The following is a 24403-nucleotide window of genomic DNA, read 5'->3' on the forward strand; positions in this document are numbered from 1 at the left end:
AAAATAATTTCATTAATAAAAAAAATTAGATAATTATAGTTTTCTATAATGATATGAATTATAATTATAATCATAATTTTATTTATAAATATAATTATTAATATATATGTTCTATTGTATATATGTCATCTAATAATATTATATTAGAAATCTATTAAAATATGAAAATAATAATATTTTTATAGTAATAATATATAATTGTATTTCTTAAACTATTATATGATATACAAAAGATACATTTTAGTATTTTTAATTGAATGAAAAATATTATATTATAAAAAATATATAATATTGAAATTTTAAAATTTTAAACCAAATCAATTACATTAAACATTAATGAATCCTTAATAAAAACTAAACTTGTCAATATAAGAGCTAAATGAATTCAATCAATTAAATCTTAGAAAAATAATTTCTTAAAATTGTAATGTCAACAATCATGCATCTATGCTATGCAACATATTAGTTCAACAATCATGCATCTATGCTATGCAACTTATTAGTTCGATAAAAAAATTTAAAATTAATTAATTTTTAAATCGTAGAAACCAACAAATTTAATTACTAGTTAAAGCATAAAATCTAAAAAATATCATAATAATACTTAGTTAGAGACAAGTACTAATAAAATATGTGTTGAAGAAATAAAACAAGATTAAATATTTCAAAAAATTAATATATGAATTAACACATAAGCAAAAACAAATTAATCTATTTTATATATATTAAATATAGATAGGTCTCAAAATATATATATATATATATATATACAACATCAACAAGAAATGAGAGGGAGGTGAGAATTAAATCGTGTTCAACATAGATTAAAGAATATAACAGAATATATCAACAAATTAATCTAATTTTACATAAAATTGACCATTTTATCATAACATCTTCTGAAAATAAAATTGCATTAAGAAAAAGTTCCTATCAATCGATAAGAATTAATGATTCAGCGTGGAATTCATTTGAACTTTTCTCCGAAAAGTCCACTTAAAAAGTTAAAAAGAGATCGGTTTAGATGGAACACCTTAGACACCTGCAAAATATTCAAGCTGGCGTTAACATTTCGCCAGATGTACCGGTCTGATCTCGAAGCTAAATTGCTATACTTTTATTCGGACTCCAATTATTGGAGCGGTCCAATCTCGCATCCAAATTATGATTCAAGATGGTTGTCCAGTGTTGAAGCTAAATTATGAGAAGGGTAGAGAGGAGGTTTCTCGTCACCAGAAGTGCCTAAATTATGATAAACGTACCCAAGAGGTTTCTCTTGACCAGAACAACCTGAAATGAACCCCAAAAAGATTTGGCCCGTATTTGTGCAGAGCAGTAACGATACAAAACACAAGAAACACCGGTCCATGAAAATCAATCAGGGTTGACAGTATTGGTATCCGATTCTTTAATAAATCAATTTACTCGGGGGAGTGAACCGGATTGCATATGGGCTGACTTGTCCTCTCACATGCTTTTCCAAATTAATAGATACTGAAATGTGGTGTAAATTCAATTGACACCGGAAGCAAAGTAGAACAAATTATGGGTATATATTCTTGTTTGTGATTCTGCCATTACATTCAAGATTTTTTCTATGCCACAATGATCACGGCAATGGAGACAGGGATCATGTTGTTTGCAATGGGTTCATCAGAATGGAGAGATTTCTTTGAAGGAATGTTAAAACCTCTGGCTGCTTTGGTAATAATAGTTGTGGCAGTTATCCTCTCAGTATACCAGAAGCTTGGCTTGGAATGGGAAATGACAATTGCAATAGCGAGGGCCTTCCTGCAGCTTTCCGTAATTGGCTTCGTTTTGCAGTTCATTTTTACTCAGAAGAATGCAATTTGGATGCTAGCGGCTTATGTTTTCATGGTAAGTCTCAATTTCGCGATTTGCAACAACGATTTAGATTAAACAGAAATTTATTTCAAATGAAAACCGTCTCCGTTGTATGTTTTATGTTTTCTGTGCTTTGCCTTATTTAACTAGGACGGTGGGAATAGAGTCATGGGTTCCATGAAAACGGGGTATATATATAGATATATACGCACACACAAGCTCAATCAAAGTACAGAATGATAGTATTGAAGTTTGATAAATCTGTCGAGTACTCAAGAGCCCTAAAATTTAGTTTCCAGTATTGACTTCATGTTTACCAGCATGGCGAGTCGAAAAATCATTTTTCCTTGTTGGGTCTTTATGTTCATCAGGAGAGAAGACAACAAGAGGTCCTAGGATAAATTTTCAACAATAGAAACAGAGCAGGGGCGAGACGAAATATATAAAATGGGTAAAAAACAACAGCTATTAAAGTTTAAAAGAATAGCATATCAAGTAAGAGACAGTAGCATATTGAAAATGAAATACATAGGGCTACCTTGCTAGATTTATTGGTAGAACACTCCTATTTGCGGTCATGGTGTCCTGTCTTACTATAAATGGCTAAGATTTGGAGGTCAAATGCTTGCTCCCAGGTTGTGAAAGTCTACCGCTATAGATTACCATAGCTAGGCTACTACAGTTAGGTAATCTGACGGACTCAAGATGATCAACGACCACTTCAACCATTGAATATGAATGTGTACTAACATCTTATATTCTGGATGATTTCAATGTTTAAGGAATCCATCGGCTATAGAGCAACAAATGCTTTTTTCCAAGTTTGTGGCCCCTCAAAAAGGAGTTTATTTTTCCAATTTAAAGTATATTTGCTGCTTGTTAATTCGTTTCTTAGCTTATATCAAATGCAGTGATAGAAACTCTGGTAAGAGTCAAATCATATTCATTCAGCTGCTGGATGGAATCATTATAATCAGGAAGTCATGTTTGGCGCTGAAAGGTGGAGAAATATTTTTTTAGCTGACTTGGTAAACGCCATGGCCTACAGTTTGAATGTTTAAATTTTGTTTCATATAAGCTAGTCCTCCAAATTTATTTGACACGAGTCAACAAAAAGAGAGATTATTTTGCGCATAGTCCAATGGGTTTTAGCGCAGTTGCTTGTTATAATGATTCTTATAAAGTAAAACACTTTCCAATGCTGCTAAAATTCAGAGAAATACATTCTGTAGGAACTTGGTTGAAGTCATGGCCGATACGCTGAACATTAAAAATCTGTTTCTTAGGGTCTGCACCTTCAAATCCAATTCTTGGTGCTTAATAACTAGATACAAAATAAAGTCATCATGTTTCCAACAATTACTTGCTTATTCATAGGAATCGAGATGGAAGCTTGGCATGGTAACACGGTTTTGAACCTGTGTTGGCCACTGGGATATTTGGTAGACCAATGTTACATCTTTCCTCAAAAAAATTTCATATGGGCTCTTCCTTTCCTCAATGCACCTTAAACATTGCTGCCGATGTTTCTTCTGGGCAATCATCTCCTTCAGCTAAATGAAGAATATGAAAATTACAGAGCTCTTGCACAGACCATATACATTCACAGTCCTTGGCCGAGGCGGCAAGTACTTTTCAAACAAGGATTGGTAACAAAAGGAAAGTGGGCCTGGACTTTAGCTCTGGTGCCTTCTCTACTGTTATTTTCTTCCTGGAAGAATCAGGCTACAATCATTTTTTTTTTTTTTGTTCTCGGAGGGTATCCCCGCGATCCAAGCCCAGCGGGTTCCCTTTACGGGGCAAACTTGGAGCGAGACTAATCCCTTCGGCCACGGGATAACCAGCACTTCCCCCAAGTGTCCGTGGCGGGGTAATGACGGGCAGGAGAGTCGAACCCAAGACCATGGGGATCACCCACAAACCTCAGACCAACTCACCTAACCCGTGGGGGCCAGGCTACAATCTTTGAGGGAGGTCCCTAGTTTTTTAAGTCTGATAATTTTATGGAGAAATAGGATTGGAGAGATGAATTCACCAGGCAACATCTGCAGGCAGTCCATGTTTGTCAATTACATAAAAAAATGTGGCTGTCCTCTATGGCTAGTTAGATTTTTTGTGGTATGAATTGAGTCAACCCTGTCCTTCAAATGTGGTTTTAAATTATAATAAAGGGTTTCTATGGACTAATAATGTTTGCCCATTTAACGTATGTTTTATCATGATTGTAGCCATTTAGCTTGGGACTGATAGATGGAACTTTGATGGACCATGAGAACGTAGAAGAGGAGTGGTTCCAAAAACTTAAATGAAAATCATCTATAGGAGATCTAAGAAGAAAGTTGAAAACATCTCATACAAAGGGGCCAATCATAGAACCTGATTCTTAGGAGATTTTGGATCCTCCTCACACTTATGCATCTGACAAAAGCATTTTTGATGCTTTGGTAGTCATATAGGAGGTATTCAAGAGAGGAAGAAGATGGGATTGATTCAGGCTCCTAAACTTTTCTTGCCCTGATTAAACCCTTTGGGTACCCTCCTTGGTGAAGCAGGCTCCTTTCATTTTTGTCCACTGGATACAGGAGGAGATTGTTTTGAGCCTAAATCTGAAGAATACAGAAGGAAAGTGAAACAATGAATCCCTTTGTGTAATAAGAAGCAAGTTCAAGAGAGATAAAGAGATGATATCCAGATAAGGTTTCTGGAGGGAAGAATGCTAGATGCCAGTGCCTTGGCAAAGACAAATCTTTTGGAAGGTTAAAGATTTTTCTTGGAATGAAAGAGGCCTCACTGCCAAGGAAAATGGTTATACAAATTTAAAATCAAGTCCTTTCCTATGATCTTGATTTACTACTTAATGAGCAAGATATATGTCCGCTTCTTTGAATTATTGGCTATAAAGTACTAGTGCAAAGATTCTTCTTCTTTTTATTGTTGCCTTAGGCTTCAATCTGGTTGTGCACCTAAAATCCTAAATTATCAGTTTGTATTCTGGAAAAAGCACCCCAAATAAAATGGATCCTTGGGGTTTGAATTCAAATCTCTTGTAAACGTGAGTGAGAAAAAGAGAGTTATTCCAGTTTTAGTTATGATACCTATTACCAACTCTGTAGTTAAGAGATTTAAAAACCAGTGGGGCTTATTTTGAGGGAGATTTAAAGAGATGGGTGCTAGTTGAGGTGTTTGGCAGGTATCAAGTTGAAACATTTTGGGTGGTTTTGGATTTTCATATGGATTCTGAAGTCTTCAAAGAAGCCAGGTTCAATCATTGACCCATTGTCCTAGAGATATTAAATTTGATATTAGGTTTGATGGCATTTATTATAAAATATTTGAGAAGTCACAGAAACCTGAGACATATAAGCATGTTTTTTTAATATCATCATTGTCATATTTATCCAAATTGTCAACATATTTTGATTCATCCTTGGTCATACAATTCAGAGTAGCAGGTGGCATGTATGATGGGTGTGTAAAAGTCTTCTGACTGTTTCAGTCTGTATCTAGTGCAGTATTCTGAGTCTGTTTCCTATGATTTTCAAATCCTCATGAACGATTCCCTGGGTTTACTTAATATTTTATGTTATGAGAAGACAATTCTACATGTAACAGGCACACATTCTCTAAGTGCTAGAAATCATCAAATTGGATATCAAATTCCTTGGGATGTCACACATGTTATGTTATTACGTACGGGTCCTCATCTCTCATATTATTTGACAGCATCCATATGTTTTCACATACGGGTCCTCATCCATATTATTCTCTGTTCTTTTCCTTCCCCCAGCCTGTGTAACCAATCCCAGGCTAGACTTCTTGATCATGAGATTAATAAAATTCTCAAATTCTCTTTCAGCATTCGATGGAGTGTGACAATACTTTCAACTCTCTGTTTTCCTGTGCCACTACATTAGTGCATTGTTTGACTTTTTCTCCTTTTCTTATAAACCCTAGATTGTGTTTGTGAGGAGTCATTTAAAGATTGATTTTCCTGCAAAACTGTGATAAACGTCATTGCCTTCATTCACTTTTGCCTCTCCTCTGTCTTCTGCAGCATAAGCCATAAGAGAAACAGGATTTCAGGAAAATAGACAAACATGTGCTTTGTCAAACTGTTTGCTGGCAGAAAGGTAATTTCACTATGCTGGTTGTGACATTATTTGATAAGCAGTCCTTTGGGTCCAACAAAAAGTACACAGTTTAATGCAATGACGTGAGTTCTAAAACCCACTGTCAGCATCTATTTAGAGGGCGAGCTGGAAAAGTCAGACTTCAGGCAGCCCCCTATATTCTTTTAAGTTTGGTCAAGCAACTAACTATATTAATAATATTAATAAGAAATTTACAGAATTGCAAGAGGAGGACTCTGATAGAATATTACTCACACAGATGAATAAATCATGTTCAGTTCTAAGAGAAAAGTGTGTGCCAAACTTTTTCCCTCTGTTTTACGTTTACCTCACAATTTTGTAATCATACAAGCAAATTCATATTAAATTAAATTTTCTCAAGAATGTGCATATTGCCAAACACTTTAGCTCAAACCTCTCTCCTTGTTTCTTTTATGATTATCCAATTCCAAAATAGGAAACTATGCTCCGAGAAGCAAAAGTGTACAGAACAGGGAATCAGATAAGTAACCATTGGAAGCTTGGAAACTACATTTTTCAAGTGAACCACACACTAGAGGAAATAGAGAAAGATGTGGAGTGTTATCAAGGTGTCTGCTTGCAGCCTTGCAGACATGCAGATGTTCTGTAGTGATCTCCACCAAAAGACTCAAGCATAGGGAAAAGTGATGGAGAAAGTGGTAGATGAGATGGAGCTTCACATCTACTACCCTGTCAACAAATGCTGGATTTCGGATGCCAAACCATGATTACTTATCCGATCACAACAATTATGAAAGGGAATGCTTAGTATTGAATAGGCCTATGTATTTTCCAGTTTCATTGCAACAATATTATATCATTATTGTTTACTCTTAGCTGGGAGAGAGAGTGTCATGGCTGTGGAGGAAGAAAAATATTTCACCTGTACTCATAATCAGTTGGAAGAGCTATGCACTGATTGTCAATGACGTACAAGAGCTCATTTCTTGGTCTTTGTTATGCTTAAATGCAGCTCTGTTGAATTTGGCTATTAAGCCTACCAATATTGTGTATATATTGAGCTTCCAATCCTTACATTACTTCTTTTTGAGAACCTTAAACCAGATTCAAGAGTCAACAAGAGGCTCTTGCATCAGCTTCTATTTCAATAAAGGTTCTGCTTTATTCCTTGACATTTTTCAGATTCATAATTTCTTTTTGTTGTCTCCCCAATTTTCTTCTAAACTCAATTAACCAGGGATCTTTTATCTTTGAATAGCTGCAGCTTTCTCAAATCACAATTTCAGAATTTCCATTATATGTCTGGAGAAACATTCGAGGGGACTACAATAGTTCTGCACTGCCACTTTCAGTACCAGGTCTAATCCATGTTTAGTCTGAATCAGAATTTACCAGTGTAACATGGGGACTCGCACCCCCCCTCCCAAACCTCAAAGTACCTGTCCCCAAGATGTCCCCGCACCGGGTAGTTGAGTACCCAAGTACCCCCACCTCCGCCATTCTGCAACCATGCTGCCGCTGGGATGGGTACTTGAATTTCTAATTAAATTTTGATTTTTGAATGTTACTACTGGGTATGTCATATGTTACTATGTTGAATGTTGAATGGTTCTAGTCAATGTTGCGATTTTGCCATGTTCAAGTTAATTTGGTATGTTCTACTGAAACATCATTTCATAACTAGCAGTTCAAGTTCTATATGTATACTATACAACATCTCTCCTCACCTCTCCCTCCCCTTGCTGCCATCTACCCGGAGTCCCGAAAATGAGGCCCATTTTCTCTGCATCCTGGAAACTTGTCCCAGCATTCTGCTGCCCCGATGCACCCCAATACTGGTGTAACACTGGAATTTACCTAACCAGAGGATATGCTCCTTAGTCCCTATCTTTCAGCAAGATGGGAAGGACTGAGGAACAGGAAGCAAAATTTCTTTATAACTGCTCTTACAGATGCTACCCTTCTCTTATCTCTTTCCTGTCTTAGATTATTGTCTCTAGTGAAAAAGGTGGGTGAAGTTGGATTAGAAGCTTCATGATTTTGCTACTAAATCAGTGTAAACTGTAAATCGCTTTGGGCCTGTCATGGTGATTCAATGTATAATCATCTATATTCCTGGAATATTTGTGTGCGTTAGTGCATTGTCTCTTTACACCATATATTTGCAAGATAATGGAAAACCTTGTGGTCACTCAAAGGTTTGTCTGTTCTTCAAACCTTCTATGAGATGCCTTCATTTCTACAATTTCCAATCTCTTGTCTTATTCTTGAATATATGAAATACTTGGCATGCTCTATAAATTCCAGATTACTGATCCTGATGGGAGGAAAAGGAGAAGACTGCCACCAGTTTTTCATCATCTGTAAATGTAAATATATCCTTTCATAACTCTATGCCATTACCACAGCCTCCAATCTTCCCTAGAATCAATCTTCAGAGCAGTTTCATTTAAAAATTCATGTTGATTTTCCTGGCTGTCCTTGCTCTTAATTCATCATAATGTAAGGGGCACATACCTTCTTCCAATAAGTTTGTGAAATTTTTCTTGTATGTTGGGTTTCTTTTCACTGGGATCTATGTTGGATGTAACTTATATATTAAGTATGGATCAAAGGAATTGAATATTAACTCACAAAGTAACTCTGATCAGTTGGATTCAGCCAGCTAGATGTAGTGGATCCGGATGCGTTCTCTGGAGCACATCTTGGATTGTGGATGTGCAACCGGCACGCACATCCACATCCTGGGATGTGCACCCTGTGAGCAATCAGAGTGCATTCAGTGCATGCTGAGCACATCCATAGGCCAGTCACTTTCTTTGACTTTAAAAACTCATTCAAAAGTGTTTTTGTGGCTCTCTTTTTAATCAAAACCCTAAAGTATCCCTTAATTAGGCCATTCAATCTAAACACATATAATTTTGTTTTCTCTTATGCCCTTAACTCATTTCATCTCCATGTTGGCATTTCTAAGGGTCGGTGATTTTTCCTGAAGAGGATCGTTTGTGCCTGTGCACCTAAAATGGCCTCTTGTGAGGCCATAAAATGATGTGGGCCATGGAGTTTTGTGTGGTTTTTAAGGTCTTAATTTGGTCTTGTGGGTAGGGGCGCTGCCCCTCGACCCTGTCCTATATCACGACAGGAGCGCACCTTGGGCGTTGCCCTGAGGTAGTGCCCTTACCTCACGAAGGGCATTGCCTATTGACCCTTGCAAGGTGCCCTGCCCCCAGACCCCCATTTGAATTTTGAAATACACAACAACTTTGAGTTTGAACAGTATGTGTATTTGATGATGGTATTGTGTCTTTAAGGTTTATTCAATTGACATTTAATATTTATGTTTGACATACGGTATTGATCAATGGTCAAGTATCATACTATTTAATGATTTAGTTTTACAATTCTTTAGATTTCTTTTATTTTTTTGTACACGCACCCACATACTGGGTTCTCCTACCCGTATCAGCAATTTAGACTCCACCTAAACAATACAGTCACAAGCAGAAGCACCATGGCTGACACATTGGATGGAAGCTTGGGATTTAAGAGAAAGAAAAAAGAATGGTACGCCAATTAACCTTGCAAACAGGTTTTATATTAAAATTTAAAACCAGCCGAGACACTCCGACACCTGCATAAATTTGCACAGATTTTTATGATTATCTGTTTTTTTTTTCTGTCATGATTTTCAATCCATCATAACTGTCCAGCCTTGTAACTTCTTTAAAGCAAGAAAAAGAGAAAATTTTCTTAGCGAGATAAACATTACTCACCCTTACTTTTTACCTTTCAAAACAATATTGAAGAGCATTGTTTCTGTTTTCACTACTGTCAGTATGAAGTTTGTCATCAATAACAAGGATAGCATTCCTACTTCTCCTGGAGCACATACACTAACACCAATCACGTTGAATTAGTTTGAATTTTCTCTCTTATAAAAGAAATTTTTGACCTTCTTGAGGAAGTTTCAACATTTGAGCTGTCAGGTAAAGAAGAATATTGACATATTCTTTTACCATTGTCATTCAAGTCATCAGCTTTAATAAATCTTTGACTTCAATTTCACAATAATCATTGATCCTCCCACATTCCACAAGCACTTAGCAATGATTTTTTTTGGTATGCCAGCAGCAGGAGTGTCTTTTGAATGGTTTTGAGTCCTGTGAACTACTTACAATCTCACCTCGATCATTTCCGTTTCATATTTGAAGAGATAACAGCTGCATAAAGATACCTCCAAAACCAGAACCTGGAACTTCTTTTAGGGGCGTTCTACAGCAGGATGTGCCAACATCTAGGTTGACCAGACCCCGACAAGAGGAAAATAGAGATACATACAAAAGACATCTTAAACAATACACCAAAACAGAGGTTAGAGAAAACTAACAAAAAACATTAAAAAAAAGCAAAAAGCAATCTGAAAATGCAGAGAAAGGAGAATGATTGAGGATGAGAGCTCTCCGTCCTGATTCAAAGTGATTATGTTTCGAAAGATTTTATCAAATTTTGTATATATTGTTCGATATATTGGTTTAGGGAATTGATACCCTGCAAAAATTTCCCATGTGATAATCATGCTTTTGATTTATGGGGAACTAATGGTGACAGGTGTATCTTCAGATGGATTTTATTAAATATTGTTTTCTATATTATCTTTTCATATTTAGTGCGTATTGTTTTCTAGATTCAGTTTTATGCCCATGGCAGGTGCATCTGTAGATGGATTTTTATTCAATATTGTTTTCTATATTATCTTTTCATATTTAGTGCGTATTGTTTTCTGCATTCAGTTTTATGCCCATGATTCATTGCTTCTATTGCTAAAACCTTATATTTAATAAAGACTTCCATTGCAGGTCAGTGTCGCTGCTTACACTGCAGGCCAGAGAGCAAAACATGTACCACATGGCTCATATGTTGCAGGGACATCCATTTTGGCAGGAACTTCATTTACAATGTGTTTGTTGCTAGTATTAAATGTTTTTCCTTTCACACCTAGGTATATTATCCCAATAGCAGGGATGATGGTGGGGAATGCAATGACTGTAACTGGAGTGACTATGAAGCGGCTACGAGATGACATAAGGATTCAGCAAAATCTGGTACTCCTGCATTTTTTTCAACTCACTGAATTGTACACCCTTAGTAAATTAGATGTTTTTTTCTAACTATTTAGTAGATGATAGGATGTGTGGGCAATTTCTGTATCATTTTTCTTTGGTTTTTTCTTATTAAAATGTAGTAATTCCATATGCAGGTGGAGACTGCTCTTGCACTAGGGGCAACTCCAAGGCAAGCGACAATGCAACATGTGAGAAGGGCTTTAGTCATTGCCCTTTCACCAGTTATCGACAATGCAAAGACGGTTGGATTGATTTCTCTACCTGGGGCTATGACTGGCCTTATTATGGGCGGTGCTTCTCCTCTTGAAGCAATCCGACTTCAAATTATTGTTATGAATATGCTTATGGGTGCTGCAACATTCAGCAGCATTATGTCGACATACCTTTGTTGGCCATTGTTTTTTACAAAGGCATACCAACTTGAGACAAAGGTGTTCAAGGAAGGATAAAACTTTACTCTTGGACAAGGTTATCCGTGTCTTTTATGGGCTAAATCTAGCTTTTACATATGTTAAGTGCCTGTAACCCTAATGCATGAAATTATATTAATTTCAATTACTGTTATGGGTCGTACAACACTGTTCACAAATGATGCATGTGTCGATATGCATTGAGCATGGCCCAAAAAGCATTCTTGAACTTGTTATTTTCCCTCACAAACTGTATTTGAAAAATAGATAAATGGCAAAGGTATTTTCATATTTCTAAATTCTATTTTAATTCACAGACCTAGTGTAAATAGTCATTTTAGTTCTCTCGAGTCCTAAACATCATCAAATTAAAAATGATAAACCTTACGGAAAAAAATAAATTTATTAGCATTTCAAGAGTAACATTTTGTTTCATTTGTCTTCTATTAAGGGAAGCCAAATCTTGGAAGAAACTTTTGAACCGATATGTAGAGGTTTTTGGCCAACACATTAATAATCAAAAGAACAAGTTGTATTTCTTCAACATAAAGATCGACCTTCAACAACACATAACTAGGGGACTTAACTATCAAGGGGCTTTCCTTCTTGACACTTACCTTGGTCTCCCCCTTACTATGAAATAAGTCACTCCTCAATTTTCAAATGTTGTGGTGGAAAGAATGCTAAAGAAACTTGTCGGTTGGAAAAGTAAGGTTCTTAGAAATGCTGGGAAACTCCAACTTATTGTTGCTTCCCTACAAGGGATTCTAGTCTATTTTCTATCCCTATTTTAGATTTCAGACCACTTCAAGGATATCTTGGAAAAAATTTAGAGAAACTTCTTATGGTCGAACAATGACGAAAAAATGAAGATGAGTCTAGTCAGTTGGGACAAAGTCTATAAGCCAAAAGCCCAAGGGGATTTGAAACTGAGAAATATAGGAGACTTAAATAAGGCTTTTATGACTAAGATTGGATGGAGACAATCTGAAAACTCAGTTGGATGGTTTAGAATAACGAGGGCTAAATATTTGCGAGGAAGGTCATTGAACCAATGTTTGTATACTGCTGACCCCCACCCACACCCCCCCCCCTCCCCCAATGGATCAATAATTTGGTTGAACATTGTTAAATGTAGGAAGTTCTTAAGAGGAGGGGTGAGATGAAACATTAAAGATGGGAATACAGTTGGATTCTGGGAAGACAAGTGGATTGGGGAATCCCTTCTTATTTGCACCAAGTTCTCCTCGTTGAATGATCAGAGTGTGGCTAACTATGGCCTTGAGGTGGCTAATTATATTGAGAATGGCAAATGGAAAAGCTTGAATCTAGGTAATCTCAATCCAATGGAGAGAGAATTACATGATGAGATGGGGAATTTGCTGAGTGAAATTTGTATCCCTTCCTTCTTAGATAGAGACAAGCCAATTCAAGACAAATTCTTGGGGAGCTTCTAGTGTGAGATGGCCTACTACAACCTCAAAAAGCTAGAGGTATGTTTGGAATTCTCACTTCCTCCCTAAGATAAATTTTTTTGGGTGGTCAATTATGCATAACAATATCCTCATGATTGATAATCTCCAAAAACATGGGTTTCAGTTGGTTAACTAGTGTGTTCTATGTAATTGTGACAAAGAAACTATCCAACATCTGTTAATCCACTGCTCTTATACCTCTACTGTTTGGTCGAATGTTTTCAATTAGTTGGGGATTTCTTAGGTTATTAACACTGGCACCCAACAATTCATTTTCAACTGGAAGTGTCCCTCCCACCATTCTCTCCTTAAAATCCCATGGAAAGCCATTCCCCCCTATATCTATTGGAATATATGGAAGGAATGTAATAAAACCATTTTTATCGAAAAGCGCATCCCCCCCCCCCTCCCCCCCACTCCCCCGTCACTCAGAGGTTGTTACTTATATAACTATGACTCTTATTAGAGAATGTTCTCTCAACAAGAAACAAAAACCTCCCCCTCTTCCTGTGGCAAAACTTGAAAAGAAATGGGTGGAGGTTTGGAATATTTCCCACTTAGTTGAAAAATGGATAATACTAAGGCTTTACAAAGGAAAGGCACAAAATGGAAATCACATTCCACAAATTGGAAGAAGCTTAATTTTGAAGGATCTGGAAGGAATGGTACTATGGTTGTGGGGGTTGTTATAAGGGACGATTGTGACAATTGTATAAAGGGTTACATGGGGAACTGTGGTAAGACATCAAGCAATGTGGTAGAGGTTGTAAGCCTTTTTTGGGGGTTGGAGACAACTACTAGTCTGTGTATTCCTTAATTGGTGAATAAGGGTGATTGTCTTCTTGTTATTGAGGCCATTAAAGAGGTTATAAGGATGAGTTGGCATGCAATGCCAATAATTAGGGATGCTTAGATGTTGTTGACTAGTTTTACTAATATCACTATTAAACATGTGTACTATTAGGGTAACCAAGCGACATACAACTTGGTAGTGTATGAGCATAGAGTCATAAATCAATGTACTTGGGAAAGAGAATGTGATCTTCTAGCAAAGATTGTATCACTTGTGAAAAAATAAAAACATGTTTTTCCATGATGAACTTTTCAAATTTGTGGGAGACGGTGAATGGAGCTGAGTTGGTGCCTTTTACAACAAATGGATTTACTATGATGTATTTAATTTGGGCTATCTTTTTAATAAGTAAGTTATTTATCCTCCATTATGATGAAGACATGTTCAACACCCAAGACAAGATAAGAAGTGATTTTTTACAATCCCAAAGTATGTGACTTTCCAATTTTTCAAGGACTTTTAAGTATCATTTATTGAACGACTATGGAGAGGGTGGGAAGTGGCATGTTGGGAATATAATTTATTCCTCTTTTACATGTGATAGAACATGTGTTATGGCATTGTTAAAGACCTTAATACTATTTTGATTTGGTGTTAATTGCAAAAAAGTGTTATGTTCAATTTTCTTACCTCTAGTTTCTTGGATTATTTAGCTATGGCTATGTTAGAAGTCTCAGAGGATTTGGTGATGGATCTTGGAGACAAAGAAACTATGGAGAGTAATGCCGCTCATATTGAGCCACCAATGATTGAGAAAGTTATTAGAAAGGATAAAGCTATCTAGAATTACTTGCATGAAGGTGGATTGATTCCTCTTATGGAATGCATAGAGAGTCATGACGTTGTTGGTTGACTTCCTATGAGCTCGCCTACCCAATGTTGGGAAACTCAAAATAATTTTAGCCAATGAAGAAGATTGAATCTTAACTTTATTCAATCTCCAAACTTTAGACTTTGCAAGACCTAGGTGGTTGTGCCTAAACTAGTGATGATGTAATGATTGTGATTGCAGACTTAGCAATGCTCTTGAGTTGGCAAAAGTTCTCAAGGAGAAATTGGTTATAATAAAAAATGTTTGTAATAAAGGGGGAGGGTTCCAAACAAAATGCAATAGTGCATGCAACCAAGCTGATACTGATTGTTTACCTTCCACAAAGTCATCCTTAAGTTTCAAATTTTGATATGACCTATGCCTTCCAAATTGGAGAAGAGAGTCAACTTAAACAATTATTGAATAAATCTTATGTCTTGGAGATGGGCACACCACCATCAAATAATAGGCATCCAAACTGAGACATTTTAACAAACCCCAAATAATTGAGTTTAACTTCAAGATGAAGACCAATTACACAAAACATACATAAGCATACATGAGTTTTTTTTCCAATAGTTAGCCTCAATTTTCTTTTGAAAATAGTATATATCCAAGAAAGATTTAAATTCAGAAAAATCAACGACCACTTCCCTATCTTTCGAAAAAGAACACAATATATTTTATTAATTCAAAAAATGAGGCACAACTAGGCTGTAACAAGTTGTAGTATCTAACTTCTACTATGTATCTTATATTCACAATTTCTATATTCCCTTTTCTATCTCTGTCTATCTATCTATACAAGGCCCTAGTATCCTTTCTGATAGAACATGAAAGGATGAAAAAAAGCTTTAGGCCCATTCATCCTACCTAACTAAAAACTAATTGCAACTTTTTATGAATTAATTACAATTAATAAAAGATCACAAAAGAGATTTATAATTCTCTCATCATATCAAGAATTTATTCCAAGCGCTCGACCAACTCCTTATCTGGCACTCCAAAAAGCATATTCAAAGCTTCCCCTTTTTCCTCTTCCATCAAGATCTCATTGTAGTTACTCTGGTACTGGGCATATGTTGTCTGCAAATCCCATGTAGCTATGTACATGTTGTTGATGACATCAAATTGATCTTCTTGAGTTGGTGCCAACCCTAGTTGGATGACTGTGTGAGGTACCACATTCTCATCACATGATTGTACTAGTAAACCCATATCATCTACCCTACAAAACAAACACAAAAAATTCCACGAGAATGTCTTTCTATAAAAAGAATAAACTTACCAAATACCCTTATATCTATTATCAAGGAAGAACACATTTAATGACCATATTTCCTTCAAATCCTTAGCACGAGCCATCTTCGATTAATGTCATACTTGAGGGAAAATTGGACAAATGAAATCAATCCTTGACATAACCTCTTATGCTAGTTAATTAATGAAATAAATGCTCCTTTGTAAACTCAAAATTACAAAATGTTAGAGAACCATTGGCATCAAAATCGTAAAACTGAAGACCAAAGATATCTTCCTTGTTGAATTCGCAAACTCAGAGCATAGCTAATGTTCAGTTCTAAAATTGCGATATTAGAGAATCCCAAGAGACTCAATTCTAAAATCGTGAAATTTGAGTCTGAGAATTTCATATATCCCAAAATCATGAAATCAAAACTTGTTCAAGGATGGATCTCAAATTTGTGAAATTTGGTAAGAGCACTCAAATCTTGAGGTTCCATCAATGGTTCTTTCTAGGGATGCTTATTTCTTTGGGATATGGCGAGAATCTAGTTATCTCCATGATACAAAAAAATAAAATAAAACATAGAACATAAAACATTAGTCTTACTTAATAAGGAATAATAAATGAATAATCAACAAAGAGAAAAGGGTTTTAGATATTGTCCATGAACATGAAAATCTAATATGTGCCCATCTATTTCTTGAAGAAGAAAGGAATGTTCTCTAGCTTTATCAGCTATGATATAAGGTCCTAACCATAGGGGATCAAAATTGCCATGCTTTCCCTTGTCTTGGTCTTTAACATTCCATTTTAATGCCCCATCTCCCACATTAAAGATTCTTCCAAAAGCTTTATTATCATATAAGTATTTCACAACCTTTTATCTTTCAAGATTGTGTTGCAATGTTGCTCTTCTTTTTTCATCTAATTCTACTAGGACAATACTTTTTTCATCCATAAAATCAATATCCTCAAGCTGCTCAGTTTTGATGAATCTATACATTGGTAACAAGTTATTTTAAGGAATTCTATCTTCTTGACCATATACAAGTTCAAAAGGTGAGAATCTAGTTGACTTCTTTTTAATTATTCTATCTATCTAGACAACCAAATGTAATTTTGAGCCCCAAACTATTTTATTGCTATCCAACATCCTTTTTATAATTTTAAGGATACTCTTATTAGTTGATTATGCCTGACCATTTCCCCTACATGGATGGTAAGGGGATGAATATGAAATTGTTATCCCATATTTAGTGCAGAATTTTGTAAATTCTTCTGATCTGAAGCACATCCCATTATGAACAATAACTTTTCTTGGAACACCAAATCTTGTTAATATATTATTCATCATAAAATTTATAACAACAATACTAGTAGATCTTCTTGTCAGGATAGCTTCAACCCATTTAGTGAAATAGTTTGTAGCAACAAAAATCCAACTGAATCCACTGCTTGACTGATTATCGATCTCACCTATGAAGTCTATTCCCCACATCTAAAATGGTTCTTGTGCTTGTAATTTCCTAAGGGGGAAAGGTCCATCATATTTTAATTTACATGAAAACCTTTGACATGATTCACATTTCCTCACATGGTTACAACAATCTCTAAAGAGATGAGGCCAATAATAGCCTACCCTCAAAATATTGTTTGCAATAGTCCGAGCACAAAAATGCCCTCTACAAACTCCTTCGTGCAATTATGTTAGAATAAAAGGTTCTTGATGAGTATCAAGACAAAAAATTAGTATGTTATCTCTATTTTTCCAATATAAACCTCCTTCAATAAGAACATATTTTGTTGCATGTAAATTAACTATCCTTTTTTAAATTTTCACTCCAATTGTCATGGTTTTTCATGGTTCTCAAATAATAGACAACATTAGTATACCAAGGACAATTTTCTATGCTCACTATGTTATTATTTGCTTCCACTTGATTGAGTTGTGATTCTTCTAAATTGACATCTATCATAAGTTTCACCAATCCTTGTGATGTAGGAGCATCCTGGGTGTAAGAGCAATCTTGCATCACCCAAAAATATTTTTTGTTTAGTCTTTTCTATTTTAATAAGGACTAGTAGATAGGGTGGTTACTATTTATGGGAACTTGCTATTTTTAGTAAGTTTGTCATACGAGCTCAGAATTTTCTCATTTTCTATACAAAGGTTCATTTTAGAGTTATAAACCTAGCTTAACATTCAACTCAACAATGGAAGTTGGTTGAATTAGTTTCTAAAGTAGTTATGTTTGGAGAGTCTTATATATGAGAAGGAGTATTTGTTATGACAGAGAGGAGGATCAAGTTATTTACTGGTGAACAAAAATAACAAATACAAACCTTTCTATTTTCTAAAAATTGATTCCACTTTGAATCTCAATTTGATTGTATCTCCATATGCTTTGATAGGGTTACTTCATCATTTGATGTATTTTTGTTGATGAGTCTCATATTGTAATAGGTTCGTTGTTGCACTAGTTGTAATTCAATCAGTCACTCTTTATTTGAACTTGTTGCAGTAACACTTTAGGAAGAATGAAGGTCATTCCATGAACGTAGAGGCCTAATATTTATGGAATGCCATTATTTAACATGTATCAAAAGACTCTAACTATGCATATGTAGGAACGAGTGAGATAAAGGTGATTACAGTCAAAATAGTGGGAAAAGTTATTGAAGTCAAACACCAAGGTGTAGTAGTGGGTGATCTATCCACTTGAGGCATACATTTTATGCTTGGAACATTTGAGTATGGTGAATGAAAGGTGATTCGATCACCAATTTCGGATGGAGGTGAGTTGTGACTAGAGTTTGAACAAGCCCTAATAAATAAGGGTTCGAGGGCACAATTTGGGGTTTTCTAGGTTATAGAACATTGGAGGTTAATTCCTTTTCGAATTGAGAAATTGAAGACATAAGAAGACACTATCTAGGAGTTGGGGTTGATAGGAGATCATCAAGGGGTACTTCCTTTGTAAATTGGGTCATTTTTATGCATTAAAAACAAGGGTAGAGTCAAGGATAGGTGTGTTGGCCCAAAACAAGCACATGAAAGCTTTTGATATATCATATAAATTTGTAAAGGGTGTTTAGAAATATCATTTTCTTATTTAGCATCTTGACAAAAGAAAAAGTCATTTCCATTCCAAGTCTGCAGTGGGGCTAATAGGTAAGTAATTGGGCTTTTGGGTTCAGTTTGAGGAGATTTTGTGAAGTGGAAGCATATGACTATATTGGGGTACTAGAATTCCTTGAAACAAAGAAAATTAAAGACAATAAACTCAAATCAATTCTTTAGGAACCCTTTGAGATAGCCTTGATAAGTCAAGTCTTTGAAGCATTCAAGGTTGTTGAATAGGCCCAAGTGCCTAAACCTCTAAAAATTACAATTCTCATTGTATTTTTAAGACCACCATCCTTCCCTTTACATCAAGTCGTATCAAAGTGAGGGAAAGGACTTGTGGAAGTTTACTTGGTCTTGTGAAGATCGATCCTTGAGTCCTTAGACAAGCCCTTATATTTGAACTATCCTGGGAGGAGTGGACCTAAGTAGATTTTTGTAGAAAGTTGATCAAGAAACCATGGCTAATGGAGAAGATGGAGAGTTTCCAGTTAGGATGACCAAAATGGAGTTGGAAAGGATTGTGAAGGAGCAATTGGCTAATAACAAGAAGCTTAAAGAAAACCTATATCAAAGAGAAAAAGAGAACCATGAGAAGGATAGATTGATGAGAACCATGATGGAGAGGATAGCAACATTGGAGAATAGGGATAAGAGCATTAGGAAGGATGAAGTAGTAGTAGTGGAAGAAGAAGAAGGAGAAGAAACCCAAGTAGAGGAACCAGTAGACCCTGAAGATGCAAGGATGGATAAACTGATGAAGGCCATAGAGAGTGGAGATGTAAGGGTAAGGACATACTTAACTATGTATGGATGAAAGATGGATGATGAAGAAATGATAGATTGGTTTAGTGCAATTGAAAATTGCTTTGAGTATGAAGCGATAGAAGAGAAGGACAAAGTGAAGATAGCAAAGTCTAGGTTGAAGGGACACACTTTGTTGTGGTGGGATTGTATCCAAGTAGATAGATGGAAGAATGATAGACCCAAGATCACATCTTGGTATACTATGGTGGACAAAATGAAGGCAAATTTTTTTCCAAGGGATTATAGAGTATAGTTGTACAAAAAGATGAGGGATATTAGGCAAAAGGAGATGGATGTACAGAAGTACAATGAGGAATTCCACAAGGTTGATATTAGAGTGGATCATGAGGAAGAGATGGAAGAAAAGATTGCAAGATATATGAGGGGTGTGATTTTCAATATCCAGAATGAACTTAGTTGTTCTACCCTAAGGTTAGTTGATGAGTGCTATCAGTTAGCCTTGAAGGCTGAAGAGAATATAAAAAGGAGACAAGAGAAACAAAGTAACTCAAGAGGAGGATTTTCTACAAGGGGAAGAGGTGGAACAAAAAACTCTAATTTTTAGAGCAGCAATGACAAGGATAAGGACAAAACATTTTCAAAATCAAGAGGAGGTTACAGAGGTGGAAGAAGTGGAGGAAGAGGAATTGGAGTATTCATAGGAAGATGCTTCAATTGCAATGAAGTAGGCCATCATTCCTTTAGGTGTCCTAAATGGTAGGAAGACAAAGGGAGAGACAAAAGAGTGAACTTTATTGATGAAGAATCAAGAAAAAATGAGTAGAGAGAACCCATTGAAATTTATCCAGAAGAAGGTGAATGTTTGTTGGTAGGAAGGGGATAGCCAGTGCAAGGAACCAACATTTTCAAAACCAAATGTTTGATCAAAGTAAAATTTGTAGTCTTCTTATTGATTCAAGGGCTTCACATAATTTGGTTTCAAAGGAGGTCATCAATAAGTTGCATCTGCATACTTTTCCACATCCCAATCCATACTATGCCACTTGGGTGAGTAAGGATAACAATTTACGTGTAAATGAGCAAGTTATACTACATTTTTCAATTGGGTGATATTTTGATAATATTTTGTGTGATGTGTTGGATATAAGTTGTGGGCATGTCATCTTGGGTAGGCCTTGGAAATGGTCTAGGAGGGTTGTACATGATGGTTTTACAAACACTTATATAGTGCATAAGGGCAGGGTCACCTATAAGTTGGTTCCACTTATTGATAATGAAATGAAGATTTTAGTTATGTGCTTTGGTAGAGATCTATTAGTACAAGGTCATAGTAACTTCCATCATGACACTTATTGGTGTTTAAAGCAGTGGAAGATTGAATGGAAGGACAATCCAAGGAACATAGGACTGATTGGGGAATCTTTTGGGACTGTCAAGTGTCTTTTGAGAGGGTAGACAGATGGACACACAGTAGATACATGATAGACAATAGTTCAGAGGCCTAAAGTGTAGTAGCAACACTATCCCAAAGTAGGACAGTCCCCTATACATGAGTTTTTATCTAACTCTTTGTGTATGAACACAGGGAGTCTGGGACAACAGTAGGTCACTTTTGGGGAGTGTGTCAACCCTGAACATGATTCTATGAGAAAATACAGTGGGTATAAGCACAATAACTCTTGGGGCAAGGGTTCTTTTCATTGTGGGGAGTATGGTGCAAGAGCACCTCAAACGTTCAAGCCAAAGTTGAAGATGAAGGAGACATCAAGGACATCCAAAGCAAATTAGGAAGATGGAATACATGATCCAAGTCAACAAATCAACTCGAGGATCCTAGCACCTATTATGGGCTTCAAATAGTGCAATATTTTGTTATACATCAAAGGATCCATTTTGTGTTTGTAATGTCCTTAAAAGGACTAAAAAATTGATTGTAATGGACTAAGATTGTCTAAGTCTTAATTTATGTTTAAGAAGTCTAGAATAAGTTAGTGTGGGAGTTTAAGTCCTTAGAAAAGAGTTACATATCCAAATAAAGCCATTTATGGTTTTAAAATTGAAATTTTCAAATATAAATGACTAGTTTAGGAATGAGAGGGAAGTTTAGTTTATTTTTAGGCTCAACATTCAACTCAACAATGGAAGTTGGTTAAATTAGTTTCTAAAGTAGTTATGTTTGGAGAGTCTTATATATGAGAAGGAGTCTCTGTTATGACAAAGAGGAGGATCGAGTTATGTACTGGTGAACAAAAACAACAAATACAAGCCTTTCTATTTTTTGCAAATTGATTCCACTTTGAATCTCAATTTGATTGGATCTCCATATGCTTTGATAGGGTTACTTCATCATTTTATGTGTTTTTTCTAATGAGTCTCATATTGTAATAAGTTCACTTTCACACCAGTTGTAATTCAATTAGTCACTCTTTATTTGAACTTGTTGTTGCAGTAACACTTTAGGAAGAATGAAGGCCATTCCATGAATGTAGAGGCCTAAAATTCATGGAATGATGTTACTTAACATGTATCATAAGACTCTAACTATGAATATGCAAAAATGGTTGAGATAAAGGTGATCATAGTTGGAATAGTGGGAAAAGTTATTGAAGTCAGACACCAAGGTGTAGCAGTGGGTGATCCGTCCACTTGAGACATACATTTTATGCTTTGGAATGTTTGAGTATGGTTAATGAAAGGTGATTGAATCACCAATTTGGGATGGAGGTGAGTTGTGACCGAAGTTTGAACAAGCCCTAATAAACAAGGGTTCGAGGGCACAATTTAGGGTTTTCTAGGTTACAAAACATTGGAGGTCAATTCCTTTTGGAATTGAGATATTGAAGACATAAGAAGACACTTTCCAAGAGTTTGGGTTGATAGGAGATCATCGAGGGGTACTTACTTTGTAAATTGGGTCATTTTTATGCATTAAAAATAGGGGTATAGCCAAGGGTAGGTGTGTTTGTCCAAAACAAGCATATGAAATCTTTTGATATGTCATATAACTTTGTAAAGGGTGTTTAGAAATATCATTGTCATATTTAGTGTCTTAAGAAAAGAAAGAGTTATTTCCATTCCAAGTCTATAGCAAGGCTAATAGGTAGGGTATTGGGCTTTTGGGTTTAGTTTGACGAGAATTTGTGAAGTGGAAGCATATGATTGTATTGGGGTACTGAAATTAATTGAACAAAGAAAAGTAAAGACAATAAACTTAAATCAATTCTTTAGGAACCCTTTGAGATAACCTTAATAAGTCAAGTCTTTGAAGCATTAAAGGTTGTTGAATAGGCCTAAGTGTCTAGATCTCTAAAAATTGCAATTCTCATTGTGTTTTGAAGACCACCATCCTTCCCTTTGTATCATGGCATTTTCGAAAAGTGGTTATAACAGCCAATTGGAGCAATAGTTTTAGAGTTGTGGCCTTCCAAACTTGGGCTACCCAAAATATCTAAAATAATTGTCAAAGATGTATTTGGCCGACTCTTTATATATTGTTACGGTCTATTGGCCCTAGTTATTAAGTTTCAATGTCTATAACCTTCCCAGGTGGCATAAAATTGCCTATTTAAGAAAGGCTTGAACATTGTCTAGAACAATTCTAGGTGATAGTTCGTAGCTTGTCTTGCAGATTATTGTAATGAAGGTGCCCATGTGGGTTAGCGATAGGGAGAGTAAGGATGAACCAATCACTATTTCATGCTTCTTGCCTACCTTTGAGACTTACGGTGACTTGCTAGATCACCACATGGACTTATAGGACCTTTTTCAAGCAAAAATCCCCTAATCCAAAACCCTACTCCACTATCTTGATCAATCTTCACTTCTTGTTGTCTACTAGGCTCCGATTCTGGATGAAGAGTATTCAAGGTCTTCCAACTAAACTAGGTCCTTTTGACCATTCTTCACAACCACTTGCAGGGTCATGGAGGAGTCACCAAGCCTTGCAATGCATTCCTTTAGTATGCCAAAACAACTCTTTTTAGTTATTCTTCCTATCGATTTCACCCTTTTTCCTCAAAACAGGGCTACAAGAAAGAGCCCCAGTTAGCCCTATTTCACCTACAAAATAGTGATTTTCCCATTTTTCTTCAACTAACTAGTCCAATGGCCTTCATGGACCTCTATTCATATTGTGAAGGCTTTAATATTTTCTAGGTTTTAGACCCTAGAATGGTCGTACAACACCCTTGCTAATTTAAACAATTTTTGAGGGTTTGTAAGGGAAAGTTGTTGTTTGGTCTTGTTAGATGGCTAAATGGATTGGTGGAACCTTTTCCTTCCACCCAAAGAACCTCCTCTCACTCCCATTTATCCTCCATATGCACTTTGCAAGAAATTTGCACAATCCTACATAAAATAAACTGTTATCAAATTCTTCCCTAGTCGGGCATGCTTTGGCTCGCCTAGGGAAAGAGTTTAAAAATTCTTGCCATGGTTTTTAGTGCCCCTTATTTTTCCATGATATAGTACATTTATTATACTCACTATCCCGAAGAGGTCGTACAACTCCTATGGTGGGATAGTGAGTTATCTCATTACCAATGCAAGTTGTTGATAATTAGACAACAGACTAGTTGAAAGTAAAAGATTTTAAAAACAAAGCAACTATACATAACCACAACACTCTCTCTAAAAA

General features: G+C 35.9%; 1 protein-coding gene across 1 annotated transcript; it reads left to right on the top strand.

The window, feature by feature from the left end:
- Positions 1–960: 960 nt before the first annotated feature.
- On the top strand, positions 961–11789 carry ALS3 (aluminum sensitive 3). Its single transcript, XM_089821591.1, has 3 exons — positions 961–1878; positions 10814–11059; positions 11215–11789. Exons 1-3 carry the CDS (start codon positions 1606–1608, stop codon positions 11527–11529), a joined length of 834 nt encoding a protein of 277 aa, XP_089677717.1. The 5' UTR covers positions 961–1605; the 3' UTR covers positions 11530–11789.
- The last annotated feature ends 12614 nt before the right edge of the window (positions 11790–24403 follow it).

The sequence above is a fragment of the Cupressus sempervirens genome, chromosome 3, assembly GCF_028749045.1.
Source record: "Cupressus sempervirens isolate cs-2001-9-10 chromosome 3, ASM2874904v1, whole genome shotgun sequence".
NCBI classification, from domain to species: domain Eukaryota; kingdom Viridiplantae; phylum Streptophyta; class Pinopsida; order Cupressales; family Cupressaceae; genus Cupressus; species Cupressus sempervirens.

Bases quoted from the DNA above. Each gene is read 5' to 3' on its own strand.
- ALS3 (XM_089821591.1), top strand. From the start codon at position 1,606: ATGATCACGGCAATGGAGACAGGGATCATGTTGTTTGCAATGGGTTCA. The intron at 1,879-10,813 runs GTAAGTCTCAAT...CTTCCATTGCAG, and splicing joins TAGCGGCTTATGTTTTCATG to GTCAGTGTCGCTGCTTACAC. The intron at 11,060-11,214 runs GTACTCCTGCAT...TTCCATATGCAG, and splicing joins TAAGGATTCAGCAAAATCTG to GTGGAGACTGCTCTTGCACT.